The 14,294-nt window shown below is 58.2% G+C and overlaps 5 protein-coding genes across 11 annotated transcripts; 2 read left to right on the top strand and 3 right to left on the bottom strand.

Moving 5' to 3' along the window:
• Nucleotides 1-119: 119 nt before the first annotated feature.
• Nucleotides 120-1,782, bottom strand: IUM83_06897 (GTP-binding protein Era; the record flags this gene model as incomplete). Its single annotated transcript, XM_067931138.1, has 2 exons — nt 120-260; nt 334-1,782. The coding sequence occupies 2 exons, from the start codon at nt 1,780-1,782 to the stop codon at nt 120-122; spliced, it is 1,590 nt and encodes a 529-aa protein (XP_067787298.1).
• A 324-nt stretch (nt 1,783-2,106) lies between these two features.
• On the bottom strand, nt 2,107-2,439 carry IUM83_06896 (uncharacterized protein; the record flags this gene model as incomplete). Its single annotated transcript, XM_067931137.1, has 2 exons — nt 2,107-2,339; nt 2,412-2,439. The coding sequence occupies 2 exons, from the start codon at nt 2,437-2,439 to the stop codon at nt 2,107-2,109; spliced, it is 261 nt and encodes an 86-aa protein (XP_067787067.1).
• Nucleotides 2,440-3,719: 1,280 nt separating this feature from the next.
• IUM83_06895 (Proteasome assembly chaperone 3) lies at nt 3,720-4,361 on the bottom strand (the record flags this gene model as incomplete). The annotated part of the gene is made up of 4 exons (XM_067931136.1): nt 3,720-3,849; nt 3,939-4,060; nt 4,137-4,229; nt 4,311-4,361. The coding sequence occupies 4 exons, from the start codon at nt 4,359-4,361 to the stop codon at nt 3,720-3,722; spliced, it is 396 nt and encodes a 131-aa protein (XP_067787068.1).
• A 65-nt stretch (nt 4,362-4,426) lies between these two features.
• IUM83_06894 (putative Rab18 family GTPase) lies at nt 4,427-5,820 on the top strand (the record flags this gene model as incomplete). Its single annotated transcript, XM_067931135.1, has 7 exons — nt 4,427-4,589; nt 4,750-4,825; nt 4,927-4,982; nt 5,088-5,222; nt 5,301-5,425; nt 5,519-5,641; nt 5,713-5,820. 7 exons carry the CDS (start codon nt 4,427-4,429, stop codon nt 5,818-5,820), a joined length of 786 nt encoding a protein of 261 aa, XP_067787069.1.
• Nucleotides 5,821-8,039: 2,219 nt separating this feature from the next.
• IUM83_06893 lies at nt 8,040-14,153 on the top strand (the record flags this gene model as incomplete). 7 transcript variants are annotated; one of them, XM_067931133.1, is made up of 5 exons in its annotated part: nt 8,040-9,026; nt 11,610-12,230; nt 12,357-13,101; nt 13,624-13,854; nt 13,935-13,975. In XM_067931133.1, the coding sequence occupies 5 exons, from the start codon at nt 8,040-8,042 to the stop codon at nt 13,973-13,975; spliced, it is 2,625 nt and encodes an 874-aa protein (XP_067787304.1). The 7 variants fall into 7 exon arrangements, with proteins under 7 accessions (XP_067787304.1, XP_067787303.1, XP_067787302.1 ...); XM_067931132.1 differs by having other exon boundaries at nt 13,624-14,153; XM_067931131.1 differs by having other exon boundaries at nt 11,610-13,101; nt 13,624-14,153.
• Between the last annotated feature and the right edge of the window lie 141 nt (nt 14,154-14,294).

Raw genomic sequence — 14,294 nt, 5'->3', positions numbered from 1 at the left:
TGGGGTTTTGACATGAACAACGTGGGTTTTAAGGGTTTTTTCTCGAGGTGAAGTTGTTTTCTAGCTGCTCTGCTTGCTACGAGAGCTCTACACTAAGTATCTACCGAGCGAATATGGATCTAGCGGACGCGAACGTTCAGGTACAAGTGCACCCGGCACTTGAGCAACTGCTCGATCTCGTCCCGGGCCGCCATGCCCACGGAGCGGATTGTGTCGCCGTTGTGCCCGACCACCATCTTGCGAACACGAGCAGCAGGGACCTGCACCACAACACAAAGCAACAGTTAGAACGGCCAGCTACTTTGGCAACCAAAGCAAGAGCTGCCAACGTACGAAGATGTCTTGGTCTATGCGGACACTCTTGTCCTTGAACTTGGTCCAGCCAACGTTCTCCTGCTCGAACGAGTACGGCAGCTCCTTGTTAAACCGACGGAAGAGCTTCTCACGGATGATCTCCGTCACCAGGTCCAAGTCGGACATGTCCGAGTGCATGGACGAGTGGTAGCTCCACGGCCGGTCCACGGCCAGCGAAAGCAGGGTCTTCTTCAGATCGTCCATGCCGTAGCCCTTCATGGCCGACACCTTGACGCTGTTGTCACCAATGTAGGCCAGCGGGTCGACCTTCAAAGATGCTCCTTCAGCGTCGTAGTGCTTGCCGTAGATCTCCTCGATCATCTGCGACAGCTCCTTGACCTTGTAGTCCAGGTTGATCTTCTCGCGCTTGCCCACCAGGTCAAACTTGTTCATCACGAGCATCGTAGGCGAGCACACCTGCGCCGAGGTCGTCAGCACCTTCTCCAGCGCTTGCAAGGCCGATTCATCGAGACGCTTGACCGAATCCACCACCAGCAAGGATAGGTCCACACCCTGCAACGTCTCCGCCGCGGTGGTCACCAACGTTTGCACGTACTCGTGCGTCTCCTTCGGCTTGATCAGACCAGGGGTATCGTAAAACGACAGCTGGGCATCACCCTCCGTGTAGATGCCCAGAATACGTTCTCGAGTCGTATTGTACTTCGGCGACACGGCCGACACCGTCACATTCAGCAACCTGTTCATGATGGAAGACTTGCCAGCGTTCGGGCGGCCGATGACGGCCAGATCCAAGGCCTTGGGGCGCGGCGGCTCGTCCGGAATCAGGAACTCGCGCTCCACCACGTTGTCGGGCGCCGGCGTGATGTTAGTGAACTGCTTGTCCTTCATGGCCACCGGCCGTCTCGCTGGCAGCCGACCCGTGGCCCTGTATCTCTCGGCCTCGGCCTCCTTCTCCGCCCGCGACTGCCGGCCGTTGTAGAAGTGCAGCGGTTTGGACGGCGCCTCGCGCTCGTGCGGCTTGCGCTTGCCCACGTAGCCCGTGTTGCGCGGGTCCGAGGCGCCCGTGCCGTCCTCCTCGTCCTCGTCCTCCTCGGAGAGCAGGCCCAGACGCCGCATGCGCCGCTTGTTCTCGATCTCCTTGCGCGTGCGCGCCGGCATCACCGCCGGGGGGACGATCATGGTGCGCAGCCGCATCTTGGCCCACTCGCGGTCGATCTCCTCCAGCGTAGGGCGCGGCGGCTCTTCCACGCGCGGCGCGGGCTCGTGGCGCTGGGGCTTCCGCTGCGAGCGTTGCTGCTCCTTCTGCTGCATCTGCTGCTTCTTCTTCTTGTCGCCGGCGGGCAGGCCGCTGGCCACGCGGAACGCCTCGCGCTTGGCCTGGCTGCGCTTGGAGCGGTAGGTGGCCACGAGCACGCGGCCCTGGGGCGGCGCCCGCACCGACGCGGCGCGACGCAGCAGCAGCTCCATCGTGCGTTTTGCGGCCGGGCAGCGATTGACTGGCAAACGCTATCACCCAATTGTGGGTGAAATAAAGTTGAGAGCGTTTCACCCACGCTGATCGTCCGGGTGGAATAAAGGGACCCAACAATCATTCCGATGAATGGGTATTTATTGGGTTCTTTTCCTATCTCTGGAGACGTGTGAGGGGATATCGGTACACGCTAGACCCGGCCGCCCCAGGCCAGTTGGCCCCCTCTACAGGGCTCTCCTGCTGCTACTGGACGACTGAAAGGAAGGGCTACGCAAACGAGTGGGGCTGGGCTCGACTCGACTCGACTGGACGCGGTCTCCTCAGCTCGAGAGGCTGACGCCCGACATCTTGCCCGTGAAGCGGCGCTGCAGCGCGGCGTGGCTGATGCCGTTGCGGTTGCGGGCGCCGCCGTACGTGTTGAGCGGCTCGTTCTCCATCACGCCCTTGTCGTTGGCCGTGATCATCTGCATGATCTCCTTGCACGAGCGCGACAGCTCGTCCTTGTTCTTCAGCGCGCGGAACAGCTCCAGGCACTCCGACTTGGTCGGCGACTCTGCGCGGCAGCAACAACTGGCGGGTTAGTCACGACGATACCTGGTAGCAACGGCAGCGACGGCTGGCTCACCGGCGTCAACGGAGGAGGTCTTGGACATCGTGGCGGGGGGAGCTGGTGGTTCGTCGAGGGGCGCTTGCGTAGGAGAAGGCGAATTGCTAACTGAGCGCAGCAGACAACGAGCGATGCGCCAGCGCTGCGGGTCGCGTCCGTTGAGACCAGGGAGGCGCAACTTCAACGTCGCATCCCCAATTTACGCGGAGCTGGTAAATTGGGCTGCCCCATTTTTAAGATTCCAGCGCACTGATTGGCTGGCTGTTTAAGTTTGGACGATCGCCAGTGTAGAGTCGAGCCCAACGGACCCAAAAGAAGAAAGCGTGGAAAGAATCCCCCGATCCACGCAGCCTGATAACAAACGCGTGCTGAGCGCTCCAAGCCGCTGTTGCTGCTGTTCCTACTGCCACCCCTGTGCTGCTTGATGCTGCCATCCCGGAACCATTTGCCGCGCTGGCTGCGTCGCAGTGCGGTCGTTGGCAGCACGGTCGTTGCTTGCCAAGGCCCGCCGTCGAGCTGATTATGGGCGGCCGGCCACTCTCGTCGCTGCGAGTCGAAACTTCAACGTGGATGTGAAGCCCCGGGCCGGCGGGCCGCCCTGGGCCCTGCTCTCATTGTCCTCGGTGCTGGCTGCCCTGCACTTTGATATTGGCCTCGCGGTGGGGGAAGGTATGTGTCGCGATGAACTCGCAGTCTATCGGTCACGTGAACTGCGAGGGCGGATATCGGCGACCTCATCGGCTGCGTGAACCACCAGCACTGGTCAATGCTGTCCTTCTCGGTGGTCCAGCAACCAGCTGGCGGTTGCTTGAAGTAGCCGAATCCGGCGACTTCAACACGTCGTGCTTTTCGGGCCGCCCGCCGATGCAGCGGCAGCACTTCCTCGGCGGCGTGGCAGGAGAACGGGCCACTTCAGCCTCCTGGTTGCTAGCACAGCGGCATTTGGGCCGGCGTTTCACACAGCCAGCGCGAATGCCCAAACAGCTCGACGAGGCGCAGCGTTCTCGACTCGAGAATCTCGAGGCCCGGGCTGGTCGCCTTCGAAAATCTATGCTGTGAGCACCAACCATCTCTTCCCGTCCAAAGCCACATGTGCGCTTGGCAGCTATGCCAGGCTCGACCAGGCACTGCACGATCCCCCCTGCCTTTCTGCGTGGGATCCAGCTCACCTGAGCGCCTAGCGCAGCAGAGACCGTTGGAAGCCGTTTACCAGCAAGCCATCTGCGCTGTAGTCGAGTTAAACCGTGGTTTCCGTGAAATCCATAGCAGCAGGAGAGCACTAAAAGCTGGATCCGGAGCATCTTGTTCGCATTAGCCTCTACACATCTACGGCTGACCCTGCGCGCTCTGGGCCTTGCCGAACAGCTCCTTCACACTCTGCATCACGACTTCAAACGTGGCCGACGACCGGTCCTTCAGCCCGATGGCCGCCAGGATCGGCAGGCCGACAGGAACGCTGGACAAGCAAATCGCAGCCAACATAAACGCCTCGTTAGCTTGCAGCGACAACCACTTCACGCAAAAATACACCGCTACACAACGCACCCGAAGTGCTCTAAGAACTGTCGCGCGTACACCAGCAGCAGCGGGTCATCGCGTCGCCCGAGGCGGACGTGGATGTCCGGCTGGAACTTGCCGCTGATCGAGTCCTTCTGGTGCGCCTCCACCTGCAGCACCACAGAACCACCCACCCATCAGCCTCCAACACAATACCCCGTTACCGCTTGCGATGCAGCCCCTCACCAGCGTGCCAAAGGTGCCCAGCTGCGTCACGACGATGAACACGCGGTCTGCGAAGATGGAGACGGCGATATCTGTCGGGACGCCATTGATCTCCTGCGTGCAACAGCTCCATCCAATCAGCTACAAGATCCTCTCTCTCACACACACTCGATCCCTCCTCTCAAGGCTGGATACCTTGCGCTCCTGCTGCGTGTGCAGCGCCGGCAAAGTCTGCGCCTCGGCCATGGTGGAGCAATAAATTGTGAGCCGCTTTTGCATTCATAACAATATGCCGTTCGAAAGGCTGCCATATGCTTAAACAGAGGGTCAGAGATGATATGTCCTTCCGATTGGCCGAAAAGACGGCGCGGGTTTTCTGGGCGGGTAATACAGAGACTGGCCTCGTCGGGAGAAGCAAGCGCAAGAAGAGAACGCTCTCGTCGCCCGCAGCCCCTCACAGCTTCAGTCCCGCAGGTAGCGCGCCTCCCCCGTGCACGTGCACGTGCACGTCTGTGCTGTGCTGTGCTCACCGCAGACCGCGCGATGCAGCAGCGGCTCCCCAGGCGCTGGCGGATGATGTCGCTCCTCGTTCTAACGACGATGTGGTGTTGTGCGTACGTGTCACCTCGCACAGATCCTGTTGCAATGGACGGCTACGACCACTTGTTCAAGCTCCTCCTGATCGGAGACGCCGGCGTCGGCAAGAGCAGGTGGGTGGGCGCTAGATGGCAGTGCCTATGGCGAGGTTGATGGGTTTCTGACCTGTTACCGCATTTTCGCTCGCTGTGTTGTTATTTGTTGCAATTTACAGCATGCTGCTGCGGTTCACGGACGACACTTTCGACGACAACCTGCAGAGCACGATCGGTAAGCGAATCTGGGCGAGCGTTGGCAGCTTGAAGTGGCGTCTGGCTTTCTTCGGCTTGATTCGTACATCGGGACAGAGTGTTGACAACATTGGTGGGTACACAGGTGTCGACTTCAAGGTGAAGATGATGCAGGTGGACGGCAAGAAGATTAAGATGACTATTTGGGACACCGCCGGCCAGGAGCGCTTCCGCACGCTCACGAGTTCGTATTATAGAGGCGCGCAGGGCATCGTTCTGGGTAAGCAGGAGCAGCGAGGCGAAAGTGGGGTGTAGCCTCGGGATTCTTACGCGTGCTCTTTGGTGGTGACTTTTACAGTGTACGACGTTGCTCGGCGAGACACGTTTGAGAACCTGGACCTGTGGCTGCAGGAAGTGGAGGTGTACAGTCCGGCTGGCGGACGCGATGTAGTGAAGCTGCTGGTGGGCAATAAGATTGACAAGGTGAGCTCGCTCATGCCCGGATTGCTGCCCTGCTGTCTACAGTAGTATACGTTAGCGGCGGTATCTAACCATGCACGCCAATTGCGGCGACAGGAACGAGTGGTGAGCCGTCGGGAGGCGGAGGACTGGGCGCGGTCTAAAGGCATGCTCTTCGTCGAGAGCAGCGCAAAGACCAAGATCGGCATCCAGCAAGTGTTCAACGAAGTAGTGCAGAAGGTAGGATGCGGCGAGCCGGGGTATCGTGGATGCGGCTGACTTACTGACGACCACTGCGCTGGCGTGTGTAGATTCTGGAAAACCCGGCGCTCTTGTCCAACACGGCGCCGCGCAGTCGCGGCCGGAAGCTCGATGGCAAGGCGGAGAAGAGCGGCGGCGGCGGCAGCGGCTGCTGTTAGAGACACCCCCACGGTTTTGTTGTTGATGTCCCCCGACTGCCGGCGGGTCGCGGTAGCGGCGCGGTCGCCGTCTCGACCGTTCTTGCGTGCCGGCTCCTCCTCTCACCTCGACGCGGGAGGCGTACCACGACGAGAAGGGGTCTCGACGCGCAACCAGCTGTCGCCGCGTTCACTGCCTGGCGCTGAGAAGCTGTGAAGTGACGTGTGTGTGGCGGAAAACCTGCGGGAGGCATGCGGGGGCGGGCGGAGGGAGGCGGCGAGCGGAGGAGGAGGAACCACGGAAAACGGGGCCGGCGGCGGTCGCCGGCCCCATGCAGAAACAGAGAGGCAGAGCAGGAGAATCTAGCGAAATACATGTTCCCCACAGGAAGCGAGGCGTCGGATGCGGTATTTCGTGTCGGTCTGCTGAGTCAGCCCCTGGGCGACTGTCCCGCCACGCCAGCCAGGATGGGTTGTCCACTTGTATACCTCCTGGCCACAGTAGCGCGATCGACAGCCAAGCCATGTCGCACCGCCGTGGGCACCGATATGCATCTCGGCGGATATCGGAGACCGAGGTGCCCTCAACACACTACCTTCAAGGCACGCCCCCAGCGCCGGCGTTGCTAGCGGCGCTATTATAGCCCTCGCCACCGGCCGCTTGCCGCGTTACTCATCCATCTGGCTCGCCAACATTGCATGATCATGCGCCCGCCACGTTGGGATGTGGCAAGCGTCAATCAAGCCACCGTCACGCGCCGCCAAGAGCCCCGTGCGACTTGAGGCCAGGATCCGCCCGGAAGCCGCCGGGATGCGCGGCAGTCAGCTCGCAAGGCTTCAAGCAACGCGGCGAAGGCGGCGGCGTCGGACACGCGGACGTTGCAGGCAGGCAGGTTCTTCGACAGTGTTTTGGCATGCCGCACCCGATCGGAGTCAAATCGCGCCGGAGATCCCGCGCGAAATATTGCGCGGCACGGCCTCTACACGCGCGCACGCGCCTTCAAGACGCAGTCCGCCGGGAACGCGAACGTTGCCGCTGCCAGCGGAGCGACGCTCGCCGGCAGACGCGGCGCGAGCGGAAGCCGTCGCGGTGAGCCATGATGGGAACCCATGACCAGCGAGTGACCATCGTCGCGACGGGACGCTCGTATATCGGTTTGGACGGGGGATCGACGCGCTCGGTTCGTCATTGGTGGAAAAATAAGGCGCAGAGACGGGCCCCTCGCCAATCATTGGCTCGGAGCGAGTGTCCAATTGCGATTTCAAGTCACCATCCTGCGCGATAACTTTCCCCTCCTGCAACCGGATACCCTCTGCAAAACGAGAGCTTCTGCACTTTGCTTTTCATAGCTCTGATGTTGAACTTGCGGGTCCGATGCGCGATTTCGGTGGACCCTGATGTTGCGGAAGGGCTGCGGCTACTGCCAGAAGTATTTTGAATAATTTAAAACAGCAGCGCTCAGATGTGCTGATGACGGCAATCCAAGCTTGCCGCCATGCGATCGAGGCGCCAGCCGCTGGGGGAACTCGATCAGTTGCTCAGGTACTGCAGTTGCTGTACAGTACTCTGCAAATGATGTTTACTGCAAACGTGACCAAGTCTGGTCATTGCTTTCGCCAAAACGGGCCCGCTTGCCTTGGCACCAAGTGTTGAATCAACAGTTCATTAAATGAACAGTATCTGTACTACCAGAATCCTCTAAAGAGTGCTTGGGTCAACACGGCCCTCACTCGACCTCCTTGCAGTCGAGCGCCCACGGCTCTGACGTCACGAAGTGCTGACCGACGCGGTGGCAAACGTTCGTCGGGCCGCCTCGGCCGCCTCCGAGAGTTGATGCAGCGAGGGGGGAAAGATAGCGCGTGGCGCGGCGCCCCAGCTGGCGCCCAGAGAAGCCGCGTTCCCATTACAAATCCGCCGGCGGCACTCGCCGAGAAAGGCTCGCGGTGAGCCCTCCACACACTAGAAAAGCCGCCGGCCCGCACGCGCGCTCGCCGCCCCCGCTTCGCCGCCTCCGCGCTTCCCGTCGCGGCCCGCCGCCACCCGCAGGCACGCACTCGGCGCCCACCCGCGCCCGCCCCGCGCGCTCCGCTTTCGCGCCGTGGGACGCACCGCTTGGCGCCCTTTCTTTCGATTTTCCGGCCGGTCTGCGCGTTGCGCCGCGTCTCGCACTCGGCAGCAGCAACTCAGGCCCGCAGCGGACCAGCAGCAGCAGCAGCAGCAGCAGCAGCAGCGGCGCTCGATGGACAGCGGAGCGGCCATGCCGTGCCGGCCCGACAGCGAGCAGGCCGCCGTCCTGCACAAGCCCCAGAAGCCGCAGCAGCAGCAGAAGACGCCCAAGCACAGCAACAACACAGGCGCCGCGCCTCCAGCAGCGGCCGGGACGCGGCGCTCCCGGCGTGACAGCAGCTGCAGCAGCGGCGCCGGCATCGACGCCGACGCGCGGCGGCCGGCGCTGGCCGCGGCCTCGCGCCTGAGCCCGCGCCTCTTCCGCGTGCTCAACGAGGCCAACGCGCCCGCGCTCGCCGTGGACGCGGCCGGCCGCGTGACGTTCTGGAACCTCAAGCTCGCGCAGCTGTCCGGGCTGCTGGCCGGCGACGTCCTGGGCCGCCCCGTGGCCGAGCTGGTCGCGCCCGCCAGGGCCGCAGAGGTCACGCGCGGCCTGGAGCAGGCGCTGGCGGACGCCGACGCCACCGTGCGCGACGTCGAGATCGAGCTCAACACGCCCGAGCTCGGCCACAACGTCAAGTTGCTCGTGAACCTGACGGTGGACGCGGACGACAGCGACGCCGTGAGCGTCGTGGCCGTCGGCCAGGACGTCACGGTCTGGACGCTGCAGGGCTCGCAGTACGCGCGCGTGGCGCAGCAGGCCAACGCCCCCATCGTGGAGCTCGACCGCGACGGACACGTCGTGCTGTGGAACCCCAAGGCCGAGGCGCTGACGGGCTACAGCATCGACCAGGTCACAGGCACGCCGCTGGTGGACTTGGTGCACGAAGACTTCCGCGTGCTCGTGGGCGAGCTGCTGGCGCGCGTGGCCTCCACCAACACATCAGTGTCCGAGTTCGAGCTGCCGCTTGTGACTGCCAGTGGCGCGCGCGTCGAGCTGCTGCTGAGCTTGACGCCGCAGGTCAGTGTTGATGGCGCTGGCGCCACCGTGAACCGTATCGTGGCCATCGGACAGGACGTGACGGCGCGCAATGCGAGCGAGATGGAGTACAGCAAGCTGGTGGACTCGGCCAACGCCCCCATCTTCGGCGTCGACGCTGACGGTTGCGTAGTAATCTTCAACAAAAAGGCTGCCCAGATTAGTGAGTATTGGCCGGGCGAGGTCATGGGCGTTGACCTGGTGTCGTTCTTGATCCACGAAGACTATCGCGAGGAGGTTGCAGCAGTGTTCCAGAAGGCGCTACGCGGCATCGAGACGGCAAATTTCGAGTTCCCACTCATCACAAAGCATGGCCGGAAGGTAGAAATTCTCTTGAATGCCACCCCGCGCTTTGACCACGCTGGCGCCATTGTGGGCGTGGTGGGGATTGGCCAAGATATCACCGAGCGAATTGTGCAGGAGCAAGAGTACAGTCGCCTCATCGACACAGCTAACGCGCCGATCGTAGGCGTTGACAAACAGTTCCGCGTGACAATCTGGAACAAGAAGGCGGCTACCATTACAGACTACTCGTACAAACAGGCTATTGGCAAGGATCTCCTCGGCTTCATCGCTGAGCACGCACGCGACCCAGTGGCAAACGTGTTGTCTAAAGCAATGGCTGGTACAGAAACGGCAAACTTTGAGTTCCCCTTGGTGACAAGGAGTGGGAGAGTACTGGACATTCTGCTCAATGCCACTCCGCGCTTTGATCACAGTGGTAACATCACTGGCGTGGTAGGAATCGGACAGGATTTCACCGACCAGCGTGCGCAAGAGGAAGAGTATATTCGACTGATTGATACGGCTAACGCGCCAATTTTCGGCATCGATATGCAGGGACGTGTGGATATTTGGAATCGGAAGGCGGTGGCAATCACGGAGTACACGGTTCTCGAGGCACGAGGAACCCGTCTGGTAGAGAGCTTTATTCCGCACGACTACCGCGCTGGAGTGTCCGATGTTATGTCAAAGGCCATGGAAGGAGAGGGTACCGCTAACTTCGAGTTTCCGCTCATTACAAAGACCGGCCGTCGCGTGGATATTTTGCTAAATGCTACCCCGCGCTACAATCAACACGGTGATATCGTGGGCGTCGTCGGTATTGGCCAGGACATTACGGAGCGTATTGTGCAAGAGCAGGAATACAGTCGACTGATTGACACGGCAAATGCACCAATCTTCGGCGTCGACATGGCCGGTCTTGTAAATATTTGGAACGACAAATCTGCCGAAATCACACAATTTACGGCTGACGAGGTCATTGGAAAAGACTTGGTGCAAGAATTCATCTCTGAAGGCTATCGCTCAGCCGTAGGTCTGGTGCTATCGCAGGCTCTGAACGGTGTGCAAACCGCCAACTTTAACTTCCCACTCATCACCAAATCTGGACGCCGCGTGGAGATTTTGTTAAATGCCACTCCGCGATACAACGAGCTTGGGGAAATTGTTGGTGTGGTGAGTATTGGCCAGGATATTACGGAGCGGATTGCGCAAGAACAGGAGTACAGTCGGCTCATTGATACTGCTAACGCTCCCATCTTTGGAGTGGATGGCGAGGGCCGTGTAAATATCTGGAACAAAAAGGCCGCTGAGATCATGCAGTATTCGACGAATGAGGTCGTCGGAGAAAACCTGGTGGAAAAGTTCATCACCGAAGACTACCGCGAAGCTGTCGGTGCAGTCCTGTCGAAGGCACTTGACGGAACTGAGACTGCAAACTTTGAGTTCCCACTGGTGACCAAGGCAGGCCGTCGTGTCGAGATCCTGTTGAATGCTACACCTCGGTTTAATGAACACGGAACTGTTATTGGTATGGTGGGTATTGGTCAAGATATTACGGATCGAATTGCGCAAGAGCAGGAGTATGCTCGTCTGATTGAGAAGGCTAATGCTCCGATCTTTGGTGTCGATTCAAAGGGATTGATCAATATTTGGAACCACAAGACCGCTGAAATGACGCGATTCTCGAAGGAGGAAGCGGTTGGCAAAGACTTAATGAGCTGGGCCATTCCTGAGGAGTACCGTGACGCAGTGGAAACCATTCTGTGGAAGGCCCTCGAGGGCGATGAAACCTCTAATTTTGATGTTGAACTGAAGAAGAAGAATGGCCGCACTGTAAACATCCGCATGAATGCTACGGCGCGGTTTGACCAGCATGGTGAAATTGTGGGCGTGGTTGGCATCGGTCAGGACTTGACTGATCGTATTGTTCAGGAACAAGAGTACACGCGCTTGATCGACACAGCCAACGCACCAATTTTCGGCGTGGATGCTAACCTTTGTGTGAATATCTGGAACAAAAAGGCAGCTCAGATTACTAAGTACTCGACGGCTGAGGTTATTGGGGAGAATCTGGTAGAAACATTTATCTCCCCGGAGTATCGACCTATCGTGGCCGACGTGTTCAGCAAGGCCCTCAATGGCATCCAAACAGCGAACTTTGAGTTCCCACTTATTACTCGCCCTGGCACACGAATTGAAATCCTTCTAAATGCTACACCACGTAACGACATGCACGGCAACATCGTTGGCGTGGTGGGTATTGGTCAGGACATTACGGATCGCATTGCTCAGGAACACGAATACTTCCGCCTGATCGATACTGCGAATGCCCCCATTTTTGGTGTCGACACGTTTGGGTGCATTAACGAATGGAATCAGAAAATCGAGGAGATTACGGGCTATCACAAATCAACAGTTCTGGGGTTGGAGTTAGTGGAGACGTTCATTAACCCCGAGAACAGGTCAGAGGTGAGCAAGCTGCTGAATCAAGCTTTGATTGGAATTGATGTGGAGGAGATGGAGCTTCCCATGACGACTGCTGCTGGGCGATCGTTGCTGCTACTTGTGAATGCTTCCAGCAAGAAGGATATGCACGGCAACATTCGTGGTGTTATTGGAGTGGGCCAAGACTATACCGCAAAGAAGCACATGGAGGCAGCGAAGGTGAACTTCCTCGCGTCGTTCAGCCATGAGCTTAGAACACCGCTCAATGGTGTACTCGGTATGCTCGAACTACTGCGCGACCAACAATTGGACAAGACCCCCGAGCGCTATGTGCATATTGCTTACATCTCTGGCTCGTTGCTGCTGAATCTAATCAATGACATCCTCGACTTGTCGAAGATTGAAGCAGGGCACATGGAAATCTCGGCAGACCCATTCCAAATGGAGGATCTGCTGGAGTACTCTGTAGAGATCTTCAAATTCAAGGCGCGTGAAAAGCACATCAAACTCACGTTGGAATGCTCACCGAAGGTTCCACAGCGGGTCATTGGCGACGTAAGTCGCCTTCGTCAGGTACTGCTAAACTTGCTGTCTAACGCTATCAAGTTTACGAATGAGGGTTCGATTACAGTCCGATGCAATATGGTGCCATCGCCTGACCTTCCGAAGCATTGCGTTAAGCTGCTGTTCCAGGTCATTGATACTGGCGTTGGAATGGATGACGAAGAAAAATCGCGCTTATTCTCGCTGTTCACGAAACTTGAGCGAACGCGTAAGAACAACCCGACGGGATCCGGCCTAGGCCTTGCGATCTGTAAGCAGCTGGTCGAACTTATGGACGGTGATATTGATGTGGACAGTGAGCTGGGCGAGGGCTCAGAGTTTTTCTTCACTGTTGTCGTCCGTCGCCTAGAAGACGAAGAGGATGATATCATTCAGAAGTTCCCGGCTGTCTTAGCAGCTGACGCGAGTGCTGCTCCTTCGCTAGCAGCCAGTACTGCAAGGCATAACGCGTCGATGTCCGAGTTGGTGCCAAAGCATGCTCGTATCTTGGTGGTGGAAGACAACGAGTTTAACTGGGAAGTTGTCAAAAGCTTCTTTATGGAGGACAACCACTTGCTACAATGGGAGACAAATGGCCTGGACGCGTATCAAATGTACCAAGAGCATCACGATTCATACGACATTGTGTTGATGGATTGCGAAATGCCGATCATGAATGGCTATGATTCCACCCGTAATATTCGCAATTTCGAAAAGCAGCACAAGCTCGCGCGCATTCCTATTATCGGTGTCACAGCGTACGCCATGAGTGGTGACCGCAAGAAATGCCTGGACGCTGGAATGGATGAGTTTATCGTTAAACCGATATCTAAGACAGAGCTACGAAAGGCTATTCGCAAGTGGATGCGCGTTCGGTTCTTGGGTCAGCACTGCCCCCGATCCTCACGAGTCGAATCCGTAAGCACTGCTGAAGATTCACCTGCTGCCTTATGCAATCAAAGCGCTGCCAACTTGGTAGCAGCATCCAGACACAAAGAAAAATTGGACCTAGACCGAGCCATTTCGGATCTGGAACTCGAGGATCCGATGATGATCGGCCAGCCGGGTGGAATTCAGACAGCAGCAGGCTCGGAAGCGTTGCTGATGTCACTCACAACTATCAGCGAGAGCAAGAGTAACCAATCCAGCTCAGGTACTCTTGGGCGCACTCTTGGAGCGGTAGATAACCAGAATGAAGCGGTTGAATCATCAAATACAACCCGACCGCCAAATGGGACAGCAGCGCATCCTGGAAATCTGGTAAATGCTTCAAGTATTGTGGGAACAAACTTATTTGCCGCAGCGAAGGCAGCAGGGATCTATCCCTTGAACGCAGTCGAGCCTCCTGCCCCCAATTCACCTCCGTCAAACGAGGCTACTAATCACACCGATGCTGGTGATGCAGTCAGCTCGACGATGGTAGTGAACAAGGCAGCTCGAGCGTACTCATCGACAATGGCGCCTGAAGACGTTGTGATACCAACTGGTGATCCTATCGATTATTCGCTGGGTGTGGAGCAATGTGGTGCGAACGAGAGCTTGTTCGTGAGCCTACTCGAGAAGTACGCTGGACTTAGCGAGGAGTTCATGCGGCGTATCGAGGAGGCGTATTCCAACAACGATTTCGTGGTGCTGCGTCGCGAGAGTCACTCTCTTAAGGGATCATCCGCCTACGTTGCAGCCATGCGTGTTTCTAAGGCGGCTTTCCGTGTACAGCTCGCTACCGAACACGTGATGGAGGAGACAGCTACTACTGAGAACCACACTTCTCTGAAAGACGCCTTCCTGTTACTGAAGAAAGAGCACCGAGCTTTACGCGGCTATCTTCGTCGGAACTTCTCCTTCCGAACGAATGCTGGAAGTGGAAACCAGGACACCAAGAAGAAGAGCGGGAGCAATGGAGGAGGGGGTGACAATGCTTGCATTGTCATGTAAGTCTGCGGTGGAAGCGGTGGTATATTTGCTTTTTTTTTATGAAGTCGGCATCGAACAGTGAAGGCAAGGAGAGGATCGATAGAGCGCTTTTCAGCAGCTTGTCCGCCGCCTCCATCACTGCGCCGCAGAAAATGTAACTTA

Source organism: Phytophthora cinnamomi (genome assembly GCF_018691715.1).
Source record: "Phytophthora cinnamomi strain GKB4 chromosome Unknown Contig62, whole genome shotgun sequence".
NCBI classification, from domain to species: domain Eukaryota; phylum Oomycota; class Peronosporomycetes; order Peronosporales; family Peronosporaceae; genus Phytophthora; species Phytophthora cinnamomi.
Note: the sequence above shows the minus strand (reverse complement) of the source record. Positions and strands in the feature narration are given on the sequence as shown.